This window comes from Podarcis erhardii, assembly GCF_964252035.2.
Source record: "Podarcis erhardii genome assembly, chromosome: 14".
Lineage (NCBI taxonomy): Eukaryota > Metazoa > Chordata > Lepidosauria > Squamata > Lacertidae > Podarcis > Podarcis erhardii.
In genome coordinates, this window is record NC_138503.1 from 54,542,231 (window position 1) to 54,563,388 (window position 21,158).

At 52.1% G+C, this 21,158-nt stretch overlaps 1 protein-coding gene across 3 annotated transcripts in view; it reads left to right on the forward strand.

Annotated features, from left to right (window-relative positions):
- The window catches only part of GTF3C1 (general transcription factor IIIC subunit 1), a 38,440-nt gene that overhangs the window by 7,012 nt on the left and 10,270 nt on the right, over nt 1–21,158 (forward strand). For all 3 annotated transcript variants that reach the window (XM_081839470.1, XM_081839471.1, XM_081839472.1), the window contains 23 exons: nt 524–639; nt 746–1,094; nt 1,455–1,666; nt 3,209–3,351; nt 3,517–3,670; nt 4,586–4,689; nt 5,433–5,602; nt 5,733–5,981; nt 8,126–8,271; nt 8,637–8,734; nt 9,672–9,768; nt 10,933–11,110; nt 11,319–11,460; nt 12,574–12,709; nt 14,135–14,225; nt 15,167–15,361; nt 15,790–15,947; nt 16,102–16,244; nt 17,571–17,652; nt 19,158–19,270; nt 19,626–19,688; nt 19,941–20,034; nt 20,802–20,974. In XM_081839470.1, coding sequence (XP_081695596.1) covers nt 524–639; nt 746–1,094; nt 1,455–1,666; nt 3,209–3,351; nt 3,517–3,670; nt 4,586–4,689; nt 5,433–5,602; nt 5,733–5,981; nt 8,126–8,271; nt 8,637–8,734; nt 9,672–9,768; nt 10,933–11,110; nt 11,319–11,460; nt 12,574–12,709; nt 14,135–14,225; nt 15,167–15,361; nt 15,790–15,947; nt 16,102–16,244; nt 17,571–17,652; nt 19,158–19,270; nt 19,626–19,688; nt 19,941–20,034; nt 20,802–20,974 — 3,406 coding nt within the window. The remainder of the gene's footprint in view (nt 1–523; nt 640–745; nt 1,095–1,454; nt 1,667–3,208; nt 3,352–3,516; nt 3,671–4,585; nt 4,690–5,432; nt 5,603–5,732; nt 5,982–8,125; nt 8,272–8,636; nt 8,735–9,671; nt 9,769–10,932; nt 11,111–11,318; nt 11,461–12,573; nt 12,710–14,134; nt 14,226–15,166; nt 15,362–15,789; nt 15,948–16,101; nt 16,245–17,570; nt 17,653–19,157; nt 19,271–19,625; nt 19,689–19,940; nt 20,035–20,801; nt 20,975–21,158) is intronic.

The following is a 21,158-nucleotide window of genomic DNA, read 5'->3' on the forward strand; positions in this document are numbered from 1 at the left end:
TCCTACCATTCAGCATCTTTGGGGGGACCTGTTGTTGTTTAGTTGTTTAGTCGTGTCCGACTCTTCGTGACCCCCTGAACCAGAGCACGCCAGGCACTCCTGTCTTCCACTGCCTCCTGCAGTTTGGTCAAACTCATGCTGGTAGCTTCGAGAACACTGTCCCACCATCTCGTCCTCCGTCGTCCCCTTCTCCTTGTGCCCTCCATCTTTCCCAACATCAGGGTCTTTTCCAGGGAGTCTTCTCTTCTCATGAGGTGGCCAAAGTACTGGAGCCTCCGCTTCAGGATCTGTCCTTCCAGTGAGCACTCAGGGCTGATTTCCTTCAGAATGGAGAGGTTTGATCTTCTTGCAGTCCATGGGACTCTCAAGAGTCTCCTCCAGCACCATAATTCAAAAGCATCAATTCTTTGGCCATCAGCCTTCTTTATGGTCCAGCTCTCACTTCCATACATCACTACTGGGAAAACCAGAGCTTTTACTATACGGACCTAGTGTTATGCTTTCCCCTCCTCCCCCTCTGCAGTTGAAAGCTGGGGGACCAAAGGCATTTCTCAAGCTGAACTCCGAGCTGCCATGAATGTTGGGAAGCTGGAAGCCAGGATGCTCTGCCGCCTCTTGGAGAGATACAAAGTGATCAAGGTAACGCTTTTCCCGGCCTCCGCTCTCTGGCCTTGCGCACGGCCCCCTTCCCCAGCGTGCAGGAAATGCCAGGTAAAGGCTGAGAACGGTCTTGATCCTTGCTTAGGGATTCATGGAAGACGAAGGCAGGCAGCGGACCACCAAATACATCACCTGCACGTTTGCGGAAGAGAGCGACCTCAGCCGGCAGTTTGAGCGGGAGAAGGCCCGGAGTGAGCAGCTGGCCATGGCCAGCGTGTCGGTGGCCCCCGATGACTCCTTGCCTGGGGAAGAGCAGGTCTCGGCAGCCGAGGAGGAGGAGGAGGAGGAGATGCCTCTGCTCTCTGAATCGGAGAATGAGGAGGCGGCGAGAGAAGGCGGGAAGCCGAGGAGCGCCAGCTCAGCGTCACTGCTCAGGCTCAGTTTCCGAGGAGGAGGCAGCCCGTGCCAGTCAACGCCAGTGAAAGGCACAAGGGGTGAGCTTTGGCCAAGAGGGCCACTTCCTTCCTCAGTGTCTGTCTGTCTGCTTGCAGCCTTAAGAACAGCAAAGTGGTTTGTGATGCTGCAGAAATTGCATGACTCTGGAACAGAGTTTTTGATAAGGTCTGAGTGCTGAGCTCTTTCTCTGTATAAAGAGGGCAGGTGGGTGGCCTCCCCTCACAACCGGTTGTGCTTAATTAGGGGGGGTTAGGATTGCTCAAGATCGCCAGAAATCCATGATCCCTGTAAGCATCTGATGCATTGCCTGTGATGCAGCAAAGCTTGCAACAGTTGCTTGGTTGTGTTGCTGACCAGCTATGTGTTTCCTCTCCCTCTCTGTCTTTTCTTAAAACTAGCCAAGAAATTGCTAGCTCCAAGGACCCTGGGGAGGAAGTTGTCTCCGTTGCGCCCTTCTGAATACCCAGAAGAGCTTCCTGAACACACGGCAAATGATGATTCTGCTTTGGACACACTAAAGCAGGAAAGTGGCCTCTCAAATTGTGCCCAGTTTATAGATCATGCTGATGGTATGGCTCTGGTTGAGGAAGTCAAGCTGGAGACTCCCAAAGTAAGAGGCCTTAAAGCCTGAACATTTGCTGTTAGTGCGCATGTTTTGGCACACTTGGGGTAGAAAGTCTTTCGCAAGGTGTGAGCTGGGACGGGGGGCAGAGTCACTGGAGGGGGGGGGGTCAGCTCCCTTGCCAAGCCTGCTATGGGCAGCTTGGACATGCCTCGGAGGGCCACTTTTGCTGTGGGTTGGCTGATGGAGGAGCCAACGTCAGGCAGTTCAGTCTCAGGGAGTGAGAGGGGATGTTCCTGGGGGCTTTTGAGCTGGCATTTCCACAACACAGTGGGCATCAGAAGGTAGCACAGCAATACATTTATAAAAGGGGAAACCAGTGAAATTTATAAAAGTAGCAAAGGAGGATCAAGAAGATAATTAAAAGAGGTGTGGGGAAAGGAGACAACAGGGGCGGATGGTTCGCAGGCTATGAAGGACTTGCTCACAAATTTATTGACAGCTGCACGAATTATGATGGCTAGGAAGTGGAAGGGGCAAGCAGATTCCAAAAGTGGAAGAATGGTATAAAGAGGTGTGGGATGTAGCTGTTAAAGATAAATTACCATGTGCCATTAAGGTAAGATGGGGAATATATCCTCAAATATTATTCTGAGGAGTTCTGCATGGTGTTTGTAGAATTTGTACCATTGAAATGGAAAGGGGTCAAAACACTGCAAGAGGTGTTGAAATTTTGGGAAGTTGGGTAGTTACAATGGAATGGTCTCGGGGGTGGGGTGCACATTTTTATTCTTATTTCTTCATGATTATTACTTTGTCAAAATAAATAAAAGACAAAAGAGAAGGTGGCAGTGCTTCTGCGCTGGTCCAGGAAGTGTATCAATCTGTCCTGAACCTCTACTTCAGCAGCAGGGCACTTGTTTCACATGCCAAAGGTTCCAGCCACAAAGAGCCGGGAGGGCATCGCAGGCCTTGCACACCACGTCTCACCTGGGCATTGAAACCTGTCTCATGCCCAGGGGGGCACTAACTCCTAGGGCCCCAACACTCTCTCAGTCTGGGTGCACTGAAAGTCTCATGCATGGTCAAGAACCTGCGCACTTCTTCCCAAACTCACAAACTTCAGTCCAGCCCCAAAGCCACAGTCTCAAAGGGTGGATTCCCTTTGGGGTTGATGCCACAGGCTTAGCCCACTAGCAAGTCTTCTTTTAGGGCTGCCGGGGCTGCCAATCGGCCAAGCAGCTGCTGATCCCCAGCTGTAACAATCAAACTTGGCTCTTGCTTCAGCCTCTAGAAGTTCCACCCAGTTTCAGCTACAGGGGACCCACAACTTACACATGGTTTACTTTCGCGATTGCAGCTTTGTGCAGGTACCTGGACGATAACCTTGGTGTAGGTTGCTGTGTGTGGAAAGGAAGTGGGTGTGCAGAGTAGGGTGGGGTGGCGGCCAGTTTGCCCAACTCCGCCTTTCTCTCTCACTGCCGGGGGCTTTTCTTTTGGTTTCCTTGTCCCGAGTGTGGCGTAATGAGCGTCTGGGTAGCAGGATTTCACCTGGCCTCTATAAACTGTGGTTTTCTGCCCCTGTGCCAGAAAAGCTGTGATGTCAAGAAGAAAGAGAAGGGCTGGCGAGCCTCGGGCGTGGAGCGGTCCCACGAGACCTACCGCCTGCTGAAGCGCCGCAACCTCATCATAGAGGCCGTGCGCAACCTCCGCTTGATCGAAAGCTTGTTTGCGTAAGTCGGGGGATTGGAAGCGAGCGCCAGCTTTTCCCCCTTGCCTGCTGGGCAGCCTGCTGCCTGCTCCACCAGGGCACATTCCACAGGGAGTGAGTTGGGCTCCTTGGAGGAAACGTGGGCTTGAACGCAATAATAAATAAGTGTGTGTATGCCTTGTTGCAGCCTTCAGAAGATGATAATGGACCAGGAGAAGCAGGAAGGGGTTTCCACCAGGTGCTGCAAGAAGTCCATTGTCCGCCTAGTGCAGAAGCTCTCCCAGGAAGGCCTCCTGCGCCTCTTCCGCACCACAGTCATCCAGGATGGCATCAGCAGAAAGGTACACCACCTGCCAAGGCTCCCCCTGGCATGTTAGCGTTGCCCATCCAGGTGATCTTGGAGGTGCAAATCTTTTCCAGCTAGTGAATTTGGGGAAGGGTGACGGAGATGGGTTGAAGTTCAGTGGTTCTCAACCTGTGGGTCCCCAGATGTTGTTGAACTACAACTCCCATCACCCCTAGGTAGCAAGGCCAGAGCTCAGACATGATGGGAGTTGTAGCCTAACAACATCTGGGGACCCGCAGGTTGAGAATCGCTGTGTCCTAAAGGGTCTCAAGGTACCCAGCGATAAGAAAGATGTTTGTGTTCCTGTGTTCCGTGAAGTGGGACTATTGTCCTTTGTTCTTTTGCTCTTTGCTGTCTGATGCTAGAGAGAGAAGGAGCCATGTTGCAGTGCTCCATTTGTTTTTATATGTAAATAAAGTAGTTTAGCCAAAACGCTGAGTTGCTGAAGTCCGTCACGCACATGATGCGCAAACTCTGAGGATCCTTAAGTGTACCGGTGTCTGTAGGCATCGGTCGCTGTGATGTTCGGGCTGAAGAAAGCTTTTGAAACTCCCGACCGAACAGGAGGGAGGGAACATGCCAGTCGGGCATGTGTCTCTGCCAGGGTCTTGCTCGAGTCTGAACTCCTGACAGCCTCCTCTCTGAAGACTTGGCCCACGGCTTCTCCATCTCTGCTCTCAGTCCTGGCATTGCCACCCGCCAGCGCCTCCCACCCAGAGTGGCCGTTCCTCCTAAGTGGCCTTGGGCTGGAGCTCAGAAGGCTGCCTGGGGCCTTGGGCAGAAGCAAGGTGTCTCCCAAGGAGCTTCACAGACAGGAAGGGCAAAGGGCTGCCCTCAGCACCGTGCCTCTTTTGCTCGGCCTCTCCTCACCAAGCCTTCTTCTGTGTCTCTCTCTGCCTCTGCTTGGCAGGTGGAGTTTGTAGTCGACCCCTCGGTGAATCCCAGTGACCCACTGGTGAAGAGCGCGATTGAGCAAGTTCGCTTCCGAATCTCCAACTCAAGCACCGTGAACAGGTAGGTGGCGGGAGGGAAAGAGGGTGGCAGGGGCTGCCAGCATGAGCTGGGCAGGCTGTGACTGGCCTGACTTCCAAGCAACAGGAGGGCGTTCAGAAGTGGGCATCTCCCTCCCTCCCTCCCTCCTCCACCCCCTGGTGATTTGGGCTGGTGGACTGAGATCTCTTATTTATTTTATATGTAATGTACGTACTGCTGTGTCATAGAAGTACATTGCAGTGGTTCACAACAATATAAAATCATAAAACCATGCAGTAAAATCATAAAAAGTTGAAATCAAAAGAATTAAAAACAAACAGCAGTAGACCATTGGTGCGTGTGTGTTCTCTTAATGGCCTGCCTAGGCCTGGGGGAACAGAAAAGTGGAACAGAAGGTGCCCACTGAATCTAGTGGCAGGGTGTTCCACAGGACTGGGCTAATGACACGAAAGGCTTGGTTTCTCTTCCCTCTGGCCCCCATTCCCATGACACTTATCTAGAGGAGGTGCTTTCCTCCTGCCTACTTCCTGGTGGGGGGAGCCCCAAACTTGTGGGGTTTCTGAAACGCTTTCCAGTCCTCTACAGACACCAGTTGTCCCGCTTGTGGCTCAAGGAAACGGCAGGAGGCAGATGGCTGCAGAAGAGCCATGTTCCTAGCTAGTTGTTCAGTGAATATTGTGGTGTTTCTGGGGACTGAGCACTGGAGCCTGCTTTGCAGTTTCCTAACACTGGTGCCTAGCTTCACTTTCCCTTCATAACTGCAGGATTAAAGTCCCACAGACGCCAATGTCTCAGGAGAGTCTGGACGAAGGAAGCCAGGAGTCTGGACTTGGGGCTGCCCTGAGGGAGATGGAGGGCTGCTTCTCTCCTTGCAAAGAGGAGGCGGCTGGCAGAAAGGTGCGCGCTGCCAAGTTAAGCTACCACCCAGTCACAGGTAAAGGCCTTTCCTGCTTCTGCTGTTTCCGGCTTCCTGAATTGGGGGGGGGGGGCGTGTTTATGTGTTGGGAGCTCCTGTGTAGCTCCTGCCTGTGTCTCTCCAACGCAAACCCTCTGCTTCTCTTCAGTGCCAGGCCTTGGGCGCTCCCTGGGCTTCCTCCCCAAAATGCCTCGCTTAAAGGTAACCCACCTCTTCCTCTGGTACTTGGTTTATGGGCATCCTCTCAGCGCCCAGCAGAGGAGATGGAGCTGCAGCCAGGAGGCAGCGGATGGCCTGCAAGACCTTGACTCCAGCCTGCCTGGTGGGACGGAAGAGAAGGAGCCGGGAGCAGCAGCCGGGAGCCAGGAAGGCTGTGAGGCACTTGGGGACCAGGCAGGTGAGGAATCGGGAGCAAGCAGGGGGTCCAGAGGACGGCTTGATGCTTGGTCTGAAAGCATTTCTCTGTCGGTTCATATCTGAAAGTATTTTGAATAAAAGCAATGAAACCGTATAATAAAAAGAGAGTGTAAATCAGGGGTCAGCAAACTTTTTCAGGAGGGGGCCGGTCCACTGTCCCTCAGACCTTGTGGGGGGTCGGACCCACCACCTCCCGAAAGCACACCCCCCCCACCTATGCCACTCATGCCGCAGCCACTGACACTGCCTCGTCTTCGGCAGCGTCGGCGTCCTCTCTCTTGGCAGGGCACAGAGCCCATGCCACTGGCCTGGGCGGTGGAGGCAGCCTCTGCGCTGCTCCCGCTTCATTCCTGCTCGGCCGCCTCAGCGGGAAGGAAGGGGCGGCACTCAGAGTTATCCGCGGCTTTTGATCCTGCAGCCAATCAGAAGGTGTGCTGCTTCGCGGAAGTCAGTCTCCGCCTGGCAAGGCCTCTGCGCGGGCCGAATTAAAGAGCCCGGTGAGCCGTATCCGGCCCGTGGGCCTTAGTTTGACGACCTCTGGTGTAAATACTCATAACAGCATGCTACAAACAGGAGCTCAGCAATCAGTCGGGGGAAGCCTGGGCAAAAAGGTTCCTGTTTACGGGATGCCTGAAGCAGCTGGTAGGGCAGAGGGATGGGCATCATTTCCACAGCACAGGGGTAATGGCGGGAAGGGCCCGTTTTTGGGTCACTGCCCTGCGGTGCCCAGGAGGGGGCAGGACCACCAGGGAAACAGTCCCAGGGCATCTAAGGGCTCTCCTGGGGCTCTGCAGGGGCAGCAAAGGGCTTTCGCAGTGTTTGTCACTGCTATGTGCTTCCTTGGGAAGATGCATGCACGAGGGGCTGAGTGTTGTGCGCATGCTCCTGGGAAGCATCCTCTGAGTTCCTGATGGCTGGGTTTGGCTCAGCAAGGGAGGCCTACAGGTGATGCAGTAGTAGTAGTAGTAGCAGCAGCAGCAGCAGCAACACTGTGGACTCTGGGCAGCCCCAGTGCCTTGGTTGGGATCAGCCGCAGGGAGCCACCTGTGACCTCTGCCCAGCTGTGGAACCAGCCTGGGTTGTGAGACCTTGAGGGGCGGGGGAAGGATTCAGGAAGCCCTCGTGGAGCTTGCTGTCTTCTTTTTCCGCCTCTTCCCTCTAGCACCAACCACAAGTCAGAGGGTTCCACCCCCCCCCTTAACTAAACAAGGGCCCTTCTCGGCTAGTGTCACCTAGGAGCTGGAGTAAATTCTGACATTCCTGTGTCACTGTAGCACACAGTGCAAAATAAATGAGACGTGACCCGAGTATATGCATTTCAGCATGAATGGTGGCTAACACAAGTTGTTCATGAACATAAGAACAACCCTGTGGTCCATTTCTTTCCCCATCCTGTCTGCACAGGGGCCATGTTGTAAAGTTAGAGGGAGAAAAGCTTTTCTCTGTCCACTTTCTTCACACTTTGCATAACTTTATACCGTATTTTTCAGTGTATAACATCCCCCTATGTATAAGACACCCCCTATTTTGGGGGACAAATTTTAGAAAATGGGGGGAGATTGCCCAAAGTTGTTGAGCTTTTTTGGGGGAGGATTGCCCAAGGTTCTTGAGCTTTGGGGGGGGGATGCTGAAAATCACTAACCCGGATGACTAACGCTCACATTTCAGAAGCTGATGGGCATCTGCCCACACGCCTAAGTGCTGCAGCGGCAGCCATTACAAGGAGACCTTGTCGAAGCAACCAATCACCCCCCCCACCCAGTTACCTCTCCCCCCCCCCCCATGCACTATCCCTGTATAAGACGATCCCTGTTTTTTAAAAAATTATTTTAGAGTAAAGAAACCTCATACACGGAAAAGTACAGTACATCTTTATTGTTGCTTCTTCCTCATCTTTCCTCCTGGGGGAGTCACTCCACCCCTTTCATCCTTTTGGTGGCTCTTTTCCAATTTCCCCCCAGCTCTGCAGTATCCTCCTTCAGGTGAGGCGCCCAGAGCTGCCCACAGTAGTCCACACCAGAGATCCATGTGTTGGTGTGACTCTCCCTTGACACCCCCCCCCCCCCGTGAAAGGAGATGGGTCTCTTGCGGCTGTGAGAACCCTTTTCTCTCTTTCCCTTGCAGTGTACGTGGATGACGCCTCGTGGAAGCGGCACGTCCCTCCTCTCCCGCTCCACCGGGAGTTTGGTCAAGGCTGGGCTCTCGTCAGCAACATCCTCCTCTGCCTGCCACTCTCCATCTTTACCCAGATAGTGCAAGTCAGCTACAAGGTGCTGGGCTTCAGGGATTTCTCTTGGCCGAAAGGCAGCCGCCCCTCGGGGCCTCTGCTCCCAATTCCCCGTCAGTTCTGCTGTGGCTACAAGTTGCCGCCCGATCCTTTGGAGGGGTGGGGGTTAAATCCTTTGGTGGTGGGGCAGAAGCTGCTTGCCACACCCAGGGGCACCGCTAGCCACGGCCACGGGGCGGAGGTCCTGGCCAGCCTCCTTGGGGGGCCTTTTCAGCTTCCCTGCTGCCGCTGCCACAGCCTTCCTTGCAGTTGTTCTGTTTCTTAACAAAATATCCCTGGGCTTCACTTAGGAAAAGCAGAATGTTAGCCAGACTTAAGTTACATTGAAATTTAATTCATAATTTTTAGGTAGATAACCTGGAAGATTATTTAAATGATCCCCTGAAGAAACACACTTTGATCCGATACCTTCCAAGGTCGATCCGCCAGCAGCTCCTTTACAAGAGGTAAGCATCTTCAGCATGGGTAGATTTGGGCAAAGGGTGCGATTTCAGAGTAGCGGAGAATACCAAACTTTTCAAAGGTCCAGCTCCACGAGCTCGGAATCTAAACCTGGGCAATATTAGAGCAGTGCGAATCATTCTCTGAAAAGGTAGAACGGACATGTGAGTTTATAAGAGCTGTCCGTGTCAAACCAACACCACTCTCATCCTCTGCATAAGGTAACATTTATGAATGCAACTGAGAGCAGAGAGAAAACTACTAAGAAAGAGGTGCAGTAAGATGAAGGGTTCAGAAAGGATCAGGGAGTCAAAGGCACAAATATCAGGCATTGTGAAAGAACATCTCACTTTGTGTCTCATGTAAAACAGCAAGTTATGTTGGTCCTGCCTCTTTCTCTTCTCCTCTTCTGCCACCCCCCCCCCCCGCCCACACAGGGCTTCGTGATCACAGAGTTCAAGTCAGTAGCATAAAAAACCTCAGCTTGCAATATAGTCTGTTCACTAAACAGCCATCCACCGGTGGACCAAAGCCTTCCTTAGAGAAAGGAGAGGGAACGGATTCACTGCTTTAGCCCCTATTGACCCACAACATCATCTTGTGGGCAGGGGGATGTCTCTGACTTTCAGAAGTTGCCTTGGTCGTCTGCTTGAAGCAGCTCTGAACTAAAACTGGGGCCCTGTAGACACTCCCAACCCCGCTCCTTGGGCCTAGGTCAGAATGTCTTGAACTGGGACCCGGGGAGGGCTATATATATTCCACAGGATGGTTCAAGCTGTTTGAATATGGGATATGTCAGAGAATTTTGCATATTGGAAAACCTGCCCGGTCTTTCTCTTCTTTTTTTTGCGGGAGGAGAGGGGAGGTGACTGGTGGAGTGCCTGGAAGCTAACTGACAGAAATAAGTTGATGAGTCTCAAGTCCTTAATCTCTTTGCTACAGGAGATACATCTTCTCAGTAGTGGAAAGCCTTCAGCGGCTGTGTTACATGGGGCTGGTTCAGTTTGGACCCACAGAGAAATTTCAAGAAAAAGATCAGGTAAGGTTACTGCTACGTATCTACACCTCTGCCACTTGACGGTCAAAGCAGCTTACTTTTTTTAAAAAACAACAACAACCAATGCCTACAGGAGTAATGAGGGAAACTTCCCCTGTCCCCGGTGGGGAAGGAGATCCCCAGGTATGGGTTCTGCCTGCCTCCTGTCCCTCCAGACTTGCAGGGTCACCAGATGTATCTGGACAGGTAGAAGAGGCTCCAGCCCGTCCCTTCCCTGCATTGGCCAGCTCACAGGAGCCGTGCTTGCCTCCCTGTGTTTCTCATCTAGTCTTCTGTTAAACATTTGTCCTTCTTGTTGAGTAACAAGAGAAACCCTTTCCAGAAGAAAAGTGTTTTAGTCTGCAGCAGCAAAGAAGGAAGCACTCTAAAGAGTGACCTGTTGTTGCAGAAAGTTTTGTGGACTGGAGTCTGCTTTGCCCTGTGTTACCCTCTCAACCTGGGTGGAGAGGGAGAAAAATGCCAACCCTTGATGCCAGATAGGAATGAATTGCAAGGAATGCAGTCTGTGGCTGCTTAGAGGTTTGCAAAAGAAGCAGAGTGCCTATTTGCAACAGCAGGATTTGACGGCAGCCAAAGCGCCCTAACATTGCTAAGCAGTTAACACCTCAAGGAGGCAGAACAGCCTATAAAAGTAATCGCGGCATGTGAATATCCCAGTGTCCTCCTCATGTGCAGACTTTGCGACAATCAATTTGCCACTTTTGGAAAAGGGAAGTGGTTGCAAAGCTGTGATACCCATTTTGAGCCAAGCTGCGCCTCTCTGGGTCCAGGCAGTTGCTGGGCTGGCCGCTCTTGTCCCCATCTGTCTCCAGAGCTGGGATTGTTCCTTCCCAAAACACTGGGTTGCAGCTGGAATGGCCTTGAGCGGCTGCATCATATTGCTGGCCAAACAACTGAGCCTGGCCCAGGGTGGCCCACCCCAGCAACTCTCTTCACAGGATGGCTTCACGAGGCTTGGGAAGATGCCCCTGCTTCTTCAGCAGTGTTTTTGTGTGTGTGTCAAAGGATGCCTCCGGAAGGAGAGCACTTGGCTGCTATCCAAACACGCAAGGAAGGGGTACCCTAGCTTTGACTTAACTCCCTAAATCCCTCGAGTCCGTCCTTGCTCGGTTGCTTTGCCCCGGAGCTTTTGTGGGTGTCTTGCAGGTCTTTGTCTACCTGAAGAAGAACGCTGTGATTGTGGACACTACTGTCTGTGAGCCCCACTACAACCTGGCTCAGAGCAGCCGCCCCTTTGACAGGCGCTTGTACGTTCTGAACACTCTGCAAGACGTGGAGAACTTCTGGTTTGATCTGCAGTGTGTCTGCCTCAATACGCCACTAGGTACAGAGCCAGACTCACTAGCCACTGCCTTCCTGCGCTGATGGCCCCTTCCTGCCTCCTCTCATTCCACCCTCTCCTGCCATATCCTGCAGCTCTCAGCTCCTAGCCTCTGGCCACCTGCCTCTGCATTCTCTGGCCCATGGCAGGGTTGCTGCTGCTGCTGCTGCTGCTGCTGCTGACCAGCTCCTCCTCCTCTTCCTCCTTTCAGGAATTGTCCGCCACCCCCGTGCCAGGAGGGGCGGAGCGCAAGCTAGCGAGGCTGGCACCACCCTGGACGTGGTGCTGGAGCAAGAGTCGGCAGCCCATAGGCACAACCTTGAGCGCAAGTGCGCCATGCTGGAATACACCACGTACGTCTCCTTTCCTCTGTGGTTGCTTGCTAGGAATGGGGCGTGTTGCAGAATTGGGGTGTTGCTTTGGCAGGGCAGAACGCACCCAGGGGTGGAGGGTGACTCCCATCCGCCAGCGGAGGCAGGGCTGGTAAAGGGCTCCAGCAGGGAGGAAAAGAGGAGCCCCCCAGGCTTTCTCCAGGTCTTAGCTCCAGATCTGAGATGCAGGGGCTTAAATGCTCCTTGGTTGCGCTGAAATGGACATCTATGTGTCCTAGAAGAGATGCACCATTGAGCCCTTTCTGTGCGGATTCACAGTGCTCCTTGCACAGTTATATCTCGGGTTGCTAACATGATCCGTGCAGGAGGCACGTTAGCAACCCACAGCGTTCTGAAGCACCGCATCTGCACATGCGTGTGACGTGAATCGGCGTTTCTGCGCATGCGCGTGGTGTCATTTTGCGCTTCTGCGCATGCGTGAGCACTGAAACCCAGAAGTAACCCGTTCCAGTACTTCTGGGTTCGGCGCGGTCCGCAACCCGAAAACACACCACCCACAGCGTTCGTAACCCAAGGTATGACTGCCATAGGAGTGCAGCAGATAGGATCAAGAACGGTGTAAAAGACTCTGGAAGGCCCATTGGGGTTTCCTGCCCCTCTCTTTTTAAAGGCATCTCTTTATTTGCCTTTTCAGAGTTAATACAGAAAAGGCCCAGCACAAAAACTAAGCTGTGCTCCAGCTGCTGCTGTCTGGAAGAATCAGGCCCCCTTTCCTGAAGTTGGGTTAGCAGCATCAGGAAGTGAGAGGAGCAGGAAGTCACTTGGAATCATAGAACTGTGGAGTTGGAAGGGACTCCCAAGGGACATCCAGCCCAACCCCTGCAATGCAGGAATCTCAGCTAAAGCAGCCATGGCAGATGGCCATCCAACCTCTGCTTATAAACCTCCAAGGAAGGGGCGTCGTCCACCACCCTCTGAGAAAGTTCTTCGTAAGGTTTAGTCAGAAATCGCTGGAACAGTTGCGTGGCAAGACCAAGTCTCTGCCCACAGGCCCTGGTCCTGAGCAGAGCTGGCCTTTGAGGATTCCTGGGCTAAGCTGTTCCCTTCACTGTGCCTCCCCCCCCCCCCTTTAAGAGGACGCCGAGAGGTGGAGGACAACGGCACCATTCCTGGTGATGGGCTCGGTGCTGGGGGCTTGGATTCCAGCTTTTACGGCCATTTGAAACGCAATTGGATTTGGACCAGCTACATTATGAAGAAGACCAGGAGGGTGAGTTTTTCTTCCCAAACAATTCTTTTTAAAAACTGCCTCTCCCCCCCCCCCACCCCAAAATTGATATCTTTTAAAACAATGCAGACGGTTGAAGAAATAAACTGGATTTTTAGCACAAGCCGCTCTGTGCTAAATTTTGCTTTGACATGCATTTTATTTTTGAGAAGGAGAGAGAGACTGCTCTCATATATCACCTTTTCAGCTGCCTGTATTATCAGTGGCTATAGCTGAAATTTATTTCTGAATGGTGCCGGTGTCCGCTAAGCACTGAAATCAAAGGATTCTGAATGTTATGTGTGGCTTTCGGAGGCTAAACTACCTGCCATCCCTGTGAAGTCAAAAGGACATTCTGCATCCCCCCAGCCTGTTTTGGACAGGTGGGCACAGCATCAGCCCCCTCTCTTGACTCCGCAGTAGCATGAGCACAGGGGGCAAGAGAAGCCATGCGCTTTCCCAGAACGGAGACTGTTGTGTCCTTGGTGGGCAAAAGCTTCTCTAAGAACCTGCTTTGTGCAGGAAGCCCTCAGTGCACTCTGCAGCCCACGTGCAATGCCAAATCCACACATTTCCTCCGGTGCTGCCACCTGGATTCGTCCCTCCTGCTCACTCCCAGGCAGGGTGGATTTTATTTAAATCAAATCGATTTAAATCACAATTTAAGTCAAGTCACTAGTCAGTAAGACTTGATTTAAATCTTTTTTTTTACAGAAAGACTCATTCTTGCTGGTATAATCTTAATATTTACAACCTGATGAAGGTTTCATTTTTGGAATAATAAATTTTCAGAGTAGTTTTTACAGTTATATCAAAAATTACTGATACGGTTATACTATTAGAAATACGTAGACAGATAATTATGAAATTATTGTTTATATTTGGACAACTTTTCTGCTGTACTTTATTGGAAGGAGAAAAATAATCATTTCCATAATAAAAAATTAAACAATTTATTTAACTAAAACAGTAACATTGTAGCATATGTATCCATGTTTGTTAACTGATGGGTTTAAATGGGTTTGTTTGTTTTAAAAAAACTTAGACTGAGCACACATGAAAAATTGAAAACAAATCCTTATTTCCTGATGAATAGCCTTTGGACTATAATGTAACTTAAACAGAAAACTATCTTTAGAAAGATTTTTCCTCCAAAACCATTCTATTTTAAAAATACAATTTAAAATTTAAAAAATCTGATTTTTTTTTTTTAATCATTTATTTTTATCAAGCCTGCTCCCAGGGCTCTTCTGCAGTTGTTAGGAAAGGCTCCTTTTTGGTCAACTGGACACAGATGTGGCGCTCAGGCTTTGCAGGTGACTGCCAGGTGCAGCCAAGCTTGGCTAGGAAGCAAAATCCTCTCTCTAGTCTGAGCTAGAACCACCTGCGGCCTTGGCATGGCTGGTTACCTGTGTGCTTTGCCGCTAGGAGAACGCTGCTGCTGCTGCTTCTGAAGCTGGGCACACGGTCCGACTGCAGACCTTCCTGACCAAGCGCTCCCTGCCGCTGAGCGCCAGAGGTAATGGGACTGGGGGCTCCCCTGTGTGTGTCCGGGGCGGGGGGCACAGAGATGGTTGTGCATTGCTCCTCCTCCTCCAGGGGAATAGGAGGGACGGCCCAGCTTTCATGTGGCCGTTGTGGGAGCTGTGAAGCTGGTACAGGTCCAAAGCGGCTGACATGCTGGGCAGCCCTTGCTGTGGAAAAATGCTTTACGGAGCTGGGCGGTGGAGACGAGACGCAGGTTGACCTTCTTCCTAAATTGCACCAAGACATTTTGGCAGCACCTGGTGCTCCTTTTGAAGATCTCCAGTGGGTGATTTCTGTGGCTTGCCACTGCCCCTCTCAGGAGAAGCCAGATCAAATTAAGCCCTAAACAACTCAGGCCCCAAATACCCATAGGCCGCTTCCTTCCCTACAGACCTCCCCGGGTGCTGAGATGGCAAACTCCCTCCCCAGGGAGGTGCGCCCGGTCCCTTCACTGTGCTGCTTTCGGAGGATATTGAGGACGCATCTCTTTACCCTGGCTTTTTACACCTGAGGCGCATATTTCTGGCACCCACCTTACTTTGGTGATCGCAAGTTGTTGTAAAGTGTTTTTAACACTTGTTTTAATGTTGTAACCTGCCCTGGGACCTTCGAGTGTAGGGCAGGTAATACATAAGTAAATAGTAGCAGCTCAAATAGCTCAACAGCTCAAAAGCTAAGACTTTTTAACAGCTCTGTAGATGTGTGTGTGCAAGACCGAGCCGCAATTCTCGCACATGTGCCTGGGAGAGTCTCTTTAGACCGGCAGTTGCCATTTCCAGTTGCTGCCTCCCTCTTCCATGCTTTTGGAGCCCATAAAAGCCCCTCCCTCCCTCCCTGCTGCTCCCCAATTTGCTGCTGGCCAGACAGGCGGTGCCTGTGTGTGTTCTTGCTGTGCATTCCTTGCTGGTGCAGGATTTCCTTGTTGGTTTCAAGGTGGCGGCGGCAGCAGCTCTCTTTGGGGAGACGGGCTGCTGGGTGCGGATCCTGCGGTCCAGAAGGAGGACCTAGAGGTCGAAAGCGAAGCCACGCTGAACAGAAGCCAGAGAGTGAGGGGCGGAAAGAGCCAGAAGAGGAAGCGGCTTAAGAAGGACCCGGTGAAGAAGACAAGGAAAAAGAGGAAGAAAAGAGGTGGCCTACCTCACTGGGGGGCTGGGGGGGGGGGCAGGCTGTGCATGGCACTCGCTGGCTGAAAACCACTTAGGGCTCTGAGCGCCATTTTGGTCTGGATCAGGCTTCCCCAGCCTCGGCTCTCCAGATGTTTTGAGAATACAATTTCCATCATCCCTGACCACTGGTCCTGCTAGCTAGGGATCATGGGAGTTGTAGCCTGGATTTTCCGCTTCCTTTGAGATCTCAATGTCCTCCTAATGGCTTGGGCAAAACCTCCTGCCTGCCTTTGGGGTCTGCTGGGCACAGGGGGGCCAGAGTGGCTGTGCCTCGTCTTCCACAGCAGTGGGCCTTGGACGCCCAGCTGCCCCCCCCCCGCACGCACACACATGGGAGAGGCAGAGCCACGAGCTGCTTGCTCACCACATGTTGCCTCCTTCCTTTCTAAGAGGGGGGCACCGGGGCGAAGAGAAAAAAGCCACGCTACCACGACGAAGCGGACCAGAGCGCCTTGCAGAGGATGACCCGCCTGCGCGTGACGTGGACCGTCCAGGAGGACAGCCTGCTCATGCTCTGCCGGATCGCCAGCAACGTCCTCAATGCCAAGGTGGGCGGGGAAGCGAGGCTGGGAGGGGGCGAATTGGCAGCCAGCAAGTGGGGAGAACGGGGGGGGGCATCCTCTTTGGGCTTCCCTTGTGTGCCAAGGGTCCAGGGGTCCTGGTCTTGGCTGAGCGGGGGCTCCTTTCTCCTCTCCTACGCAGGTGAAGGGGCCGTTTGTCCCCTGGCAGGTGGTGCGAGACATCATGCACAGCAACTTCGAGGAGTCGCTGGACAAGACGTGCCACTCGGTGGGGCGGAGGGCGCGCTACATCGTCAAGAACCCCCAGACCTACCTCAACTACAAGTGAGGCACTTTGCTAGTTTCATAAGCTCTATTGGAAATTTTAGGGGAGCAGTGACCAAAGGCAGAGTGTTGTCTCCCAAGACAAATAACGTGTAGATGTTAAGTCTTGCATGCAGTGGTCCACAAACTTGGAAAACCTTTTTACATTACAAATTCAGCAGCTGTCCTTGGGGTGCACTTCAGTCTAAAGTGTTAAGGTGATTTCTCCACGGTGGCTGCTAGGGCTGAGACAGAGGGCAGGTGGCTGTGCCATTTATTGTTAATAAACAATACAGACCGAGACCAAGTGGAGTCTCACCCACCTTTCATTCTTAATCCTCTTATCCCCCTCCGGTGGTGAGTTAAGCATTTAATAAGTGCTCTCTCTGAGCTTTTGAGGCTGCGGCGGCGGCTTTGAAATTATTATTATCTATCTATATCTATCTATATCCATCCCACCTTTTTCCCTGACAAAGGGACTCAAGGTAGCTTACAGCTAAAATAGAAACAGCTAAAATCACCAGGGGGTGAGGAAGCAATCATTTAAAAACTATTATTACTACTACTACTACTAATAATAATAATAATAAAATAATAATAATAATAACAACAACAACAACAACAACAACAACAACCTAATAATAATAGTAATTTTAATATTTGTACCCTTCCCCTCTGACTTGGATGCCCCAGCCACTCTGGGCAGCTTCCAACAGATATAAGAAAACAATAAAACATTAAAACATCTATACAAGATACAGATATATATATGTGTGTGTGTGTGTAGTGGTTTATTAAAATGTACAGATCTTTGCAATGAAAAGATCACAGCACCAGCCCTTTGGTCGGTTTCCGAATGTCTGTGGGAACCAAAAGGGATTCACCTGCCAACGGATGGAGAGCAAGGAGGGAGCCAGTCTGGCTTCTCTGGGCAGGGAGTTCCCAAGTTGCCTGGGAGGAGCCACCACCAAGAAGGCCCTCTCCGTGTCCCAGTGTCGGGGGGGGGTGTTCTGTCCTTCGCTGCCTCCCCTGCTCCCAGGGCGTCCTTCAGGGCTCCCTCCCTCCTGGGGTTCCTCTTCCCCAGCTGTGAGCGGGGAATGTGAATTTGCTAAGAGCACAGGAATGCTGTGGCCAAGGGCTCTCCCCATGAGGCGATGGTCTGAGAGCCCATATTTTCCCTATCACCATCGAACGGAGCCAGGCATCCCTCCTTGGGGAGAAGAGGCTGGTGCCGGGGGATGCCCCCTTTTGGCTGCCTCTGTGGCTCTGTTTTCTGTTTTCTACAGAAGCCAGCCTTCTCAGAGGGAGGCTCAGCTTCAGGGCTAAACTGGGGGGTGTATTCCGCAGGGTTTGCCTGGCTGAAGTCTACCAAGATCGGACTCTGATTGATGACTTCATGAACAGGAAGAGCAACTACCAGGACCCCAAGGTGAGCAGGGGCAGGTGTGGGGCTCTGGGTCCATGCATGCACCCCAGGATGGACCTGAAGTGGTCCTGCCCTGCATGGGCTGAGATGCTGAGCACAACTCCAGGGATGGTTTCTCTGTGCCCCTTCAACCTTGAATTATTTTCTTTAGTTGCATTTAACACTTGATTGTAAAAAACTTCAAAGCAGTTCATCATCATCATCATTAATTTCTATACCACCCTTCATCCAAAGATCACAGGGCAGTTTACAATATAAAAACACAACAAGACATATCATAATAACAAACAAAAGCAAGACAAACCCAGTTTAAAAGGCCATAGTTTAATTAGCCAAAGGCCTGGGAGAAGAGGAACGTTTTTGCCTGGCACCTAAGGATATGTAACAAAGGCAACAGGCGAGTCAGATTTACAAGAAGATAAAACAATAAACTCAAGAAAAAACCACAACCCTGCTTTAAAACGTGCAAAAGTTAAAATAGAGTAAGACTATATCAGCTTCTAAGCCTCTGGGTAGGCATGCCTAACTAAGAATGCTTTGAGCAGGTGCCAAAATGAGTACAGTGATATCAACAGGCAGGGAGTTCCAAAGTGTAGATGCCACACTAAACGATCCAGTTATTACAGATGTGGAATGGGAATTATGTGTCACCTGTAACCGGGCCAGTTCCACTGAGGGATGCGGTGGAGTGGGGAAAGGCGATCTCGTGGGGAATCTGGTCCCAAGTAGTTAAGGGCTTCACGTACAAACAGTGACACCTTGAACGTGTCCCTGTAGCAAATGGGCAACCCTTGCCAGCCTCTCAGCAGTGGACCCAAACAAGGAGTGGGCTGATGCCAGAGCCACTGGTTCTTCTTCTGCCGCCTCCTGCCCCTCTTGGGGTTTGGAAGGCGGGGCAGGAGACCTCCAGCCTCCTCGCAGCCCCTCCTTCCGCCCCTGCCCTGCCAGAGGAGCCCTTGAAACCAGACGAGTACGCAGGTGCCATTCATGCAGGTGACCCTGAGAGACGGAACCGGGTGTGGGCCCTGTTTCCGAGCACAATTCAAAGTGTTGGTGCTGACCTTTAAAGCCCTAAACGGCCTCGGTCCAGTATACCTGAAGGAGCGTCTCCACCCCCATCGTTCTACCCGGACACTGAGGTCCAGCACCGAGGGCCTTCTGGCGGTTCCCTCACTGCGAGAAGTCAAGTTACAGGGAACCAGGCAGAGGGCCTTCTCGGTAGTGGCGCCCTCCCTGTGGAATGCCCTCCCACCAGATGTCAAAGAGAACAACAACTACCAGACTTTTAGAAGACATCTGAAGGCAGCCCTGTTTAGGGATGCTTTTAATGTTTGATGTATCATAGTATTTTAATATTCTTTTGGAAGCCGCCCAGAGTGGCTGGGGAGGCCCAGCCAGATGGGCGGGGTATAAATAATAAATTATTATTATTATTATTATTATTCGCTGGTTCCCAGGACCAGACTTTGTTCAGAACTGACTGACCTCCCTCCCTCCTCTTCTCAAAGGTTTGCGCAGAAGAGTTCAAGGAATTTGTGGAGAGGCTGAAGGAGAAGTTCAGCTCCACGCTGGGGAATCCCAGACCTGCTATTCCAGACACCCTGGAGGAGCTTTTCCGCAGGTATCTCCTTGGCCAAACCCCGCTGGCAGAGCTGGGTCAGGAGCTGGCAGTGGCCGGGGCCTCTCTGGATCTCTGAGAGGGTGGCCCTGCAGGAGCTGAGCTGCCCGTCTGCCGAGAAACCAGCCTGCTGTGGCCGGGGGAATTGCAGACCTGGCTCTGGCCCATCAGAATCTGCCCCGGTCCTTGGCGGGTCTGTAGGAAGCTGCCTTCAGCCAGCTCAGTCTGGCAGGGGCTTTCTGGGGTTTGGGGCCCAGGGGTCCTTTTGGGCCACCTGCGTGCCGGGATAAAGGGAGATGCGCCTGTGTGTGCCACCTTGGTGAGATCTCTCCGTGGCTCCTTCCTTGCCCGTTTCCAGGTTCCGAGTTCTGGCCATCGGAGATGAAACGACCCAAAGCAAGAAAGAGGATGTGCTCAGCAGGTGAGGCAAAGTGGGCTGGGGAGAAGCATAAAATGCTTCCTTCTCCTGTTGGAAACCATTTGAAACTGAAATCCAGTATCCCTAAGTGCCAAGACACCCCCCACCCCAGCCCATTCCAGCTTCCCAAGCTGGGATCACATTGCTAAGATGTGGAGCGGTTTATTCATCACTGAAGTTAGGCTTTGTCTTTAAGAAAGAAGGATCTGTGCTGCGAAGGTCGATTTCAGATTGACACAGGCTCTTTCCTTTCAGCATCGCCGACATCCACTTTCTGGTGCTGCAGAACTTGATCCAGAGCACGCTGGCCCTCTCCGACAACCAGATGAAGTCCTGCCAGTCATTTCAGGTAGAGAGAACCTTGGTCTGCTGAGGTGTGTGCGTCCCCTCACCTATCTTGGGGGCTCAAGGAAACATACTGGGGCTTGAGCACCTGCTGAGGAGACTGATGCCTGGGGGCGTAGGTGGGAAGACAGCTGGCCTATGCGCCTGAGAACTTATAAAGAGACTTCTGCATGAGGCCAGTGGCCCCTCCAGTCTGTTGCGTTCTGAAGGTAAAGGAAGGACTGGACCCTGATTAATAAAATACACACGAGGCTTGGCCAGCAAGACTCTGGGAGGAAGTGCGCATAATAATCTGCCACACCCTGGCCCAGGACCCTTTCATTAACAAAAGAACTCTTACACAGCGTTTGTAAGAACTAATCAGATTTCCTCTGAGCGTTTCAAAAAATCCCCACGTGGGACAAGACAAAGTCAGATCAGAGGAATCCGTTTAACTACAAAGACTACTTTGAGCATGCATACATGTTTCAGAGTAAATAAAACAGGAATCAAGGAGGAATGCTTTTAGCAAACCCCAAAGGTCATAAACAGGCAGTAAACAGGAAAGGAAGGTAGGCTGTAAGCGTGGCGAGGAAAAGGTCTAGGAGGCACTTCAAAATGCTGGCGAAATGATTTGGGCATGTTGGAAATGGCAAAAGTGGGCGGAAAAGATGCTTGAAAATACCACGGAAATGTTACCCTCCCCAAAAGCAAACAAACATTGAGAGATGTTGTAATGGGGAGCTGAAGTTCCCAGCTCTTAGCTGCCTGCGTGTGTGTTTGTGTCCGCAGACCTTCCGCCTCTACCGGGAGTACGGGGACGACCTCCTGGTCAAGGCCTTCTTGGACTGCCAGAAGAGGAGCCTTGTGAACCGCCGGAGGGGCAACCATAGCCTGGGCCCCAAGAAGAGCCGGGCACTGCCCTTTGTGCCCATGTCTTACCAGCTCTCTCAGAGCTACTACAGGTCAGTGCCCTGCCTGAGGCTGCCAGTGCAAAGCAGAGGCTGTGGGGATGGGGGCGGGCAGCCAGGAGAACCAAGGCTGTGTTGGGGGGAACACACCCTCCCAGGGGAGCCCAGGCGGCCCTTCCTGGGGGCTTCCCTCGCCCCTTACTGCCTGGCATGCTGGAGCACAGGGGAGCCCACCCCT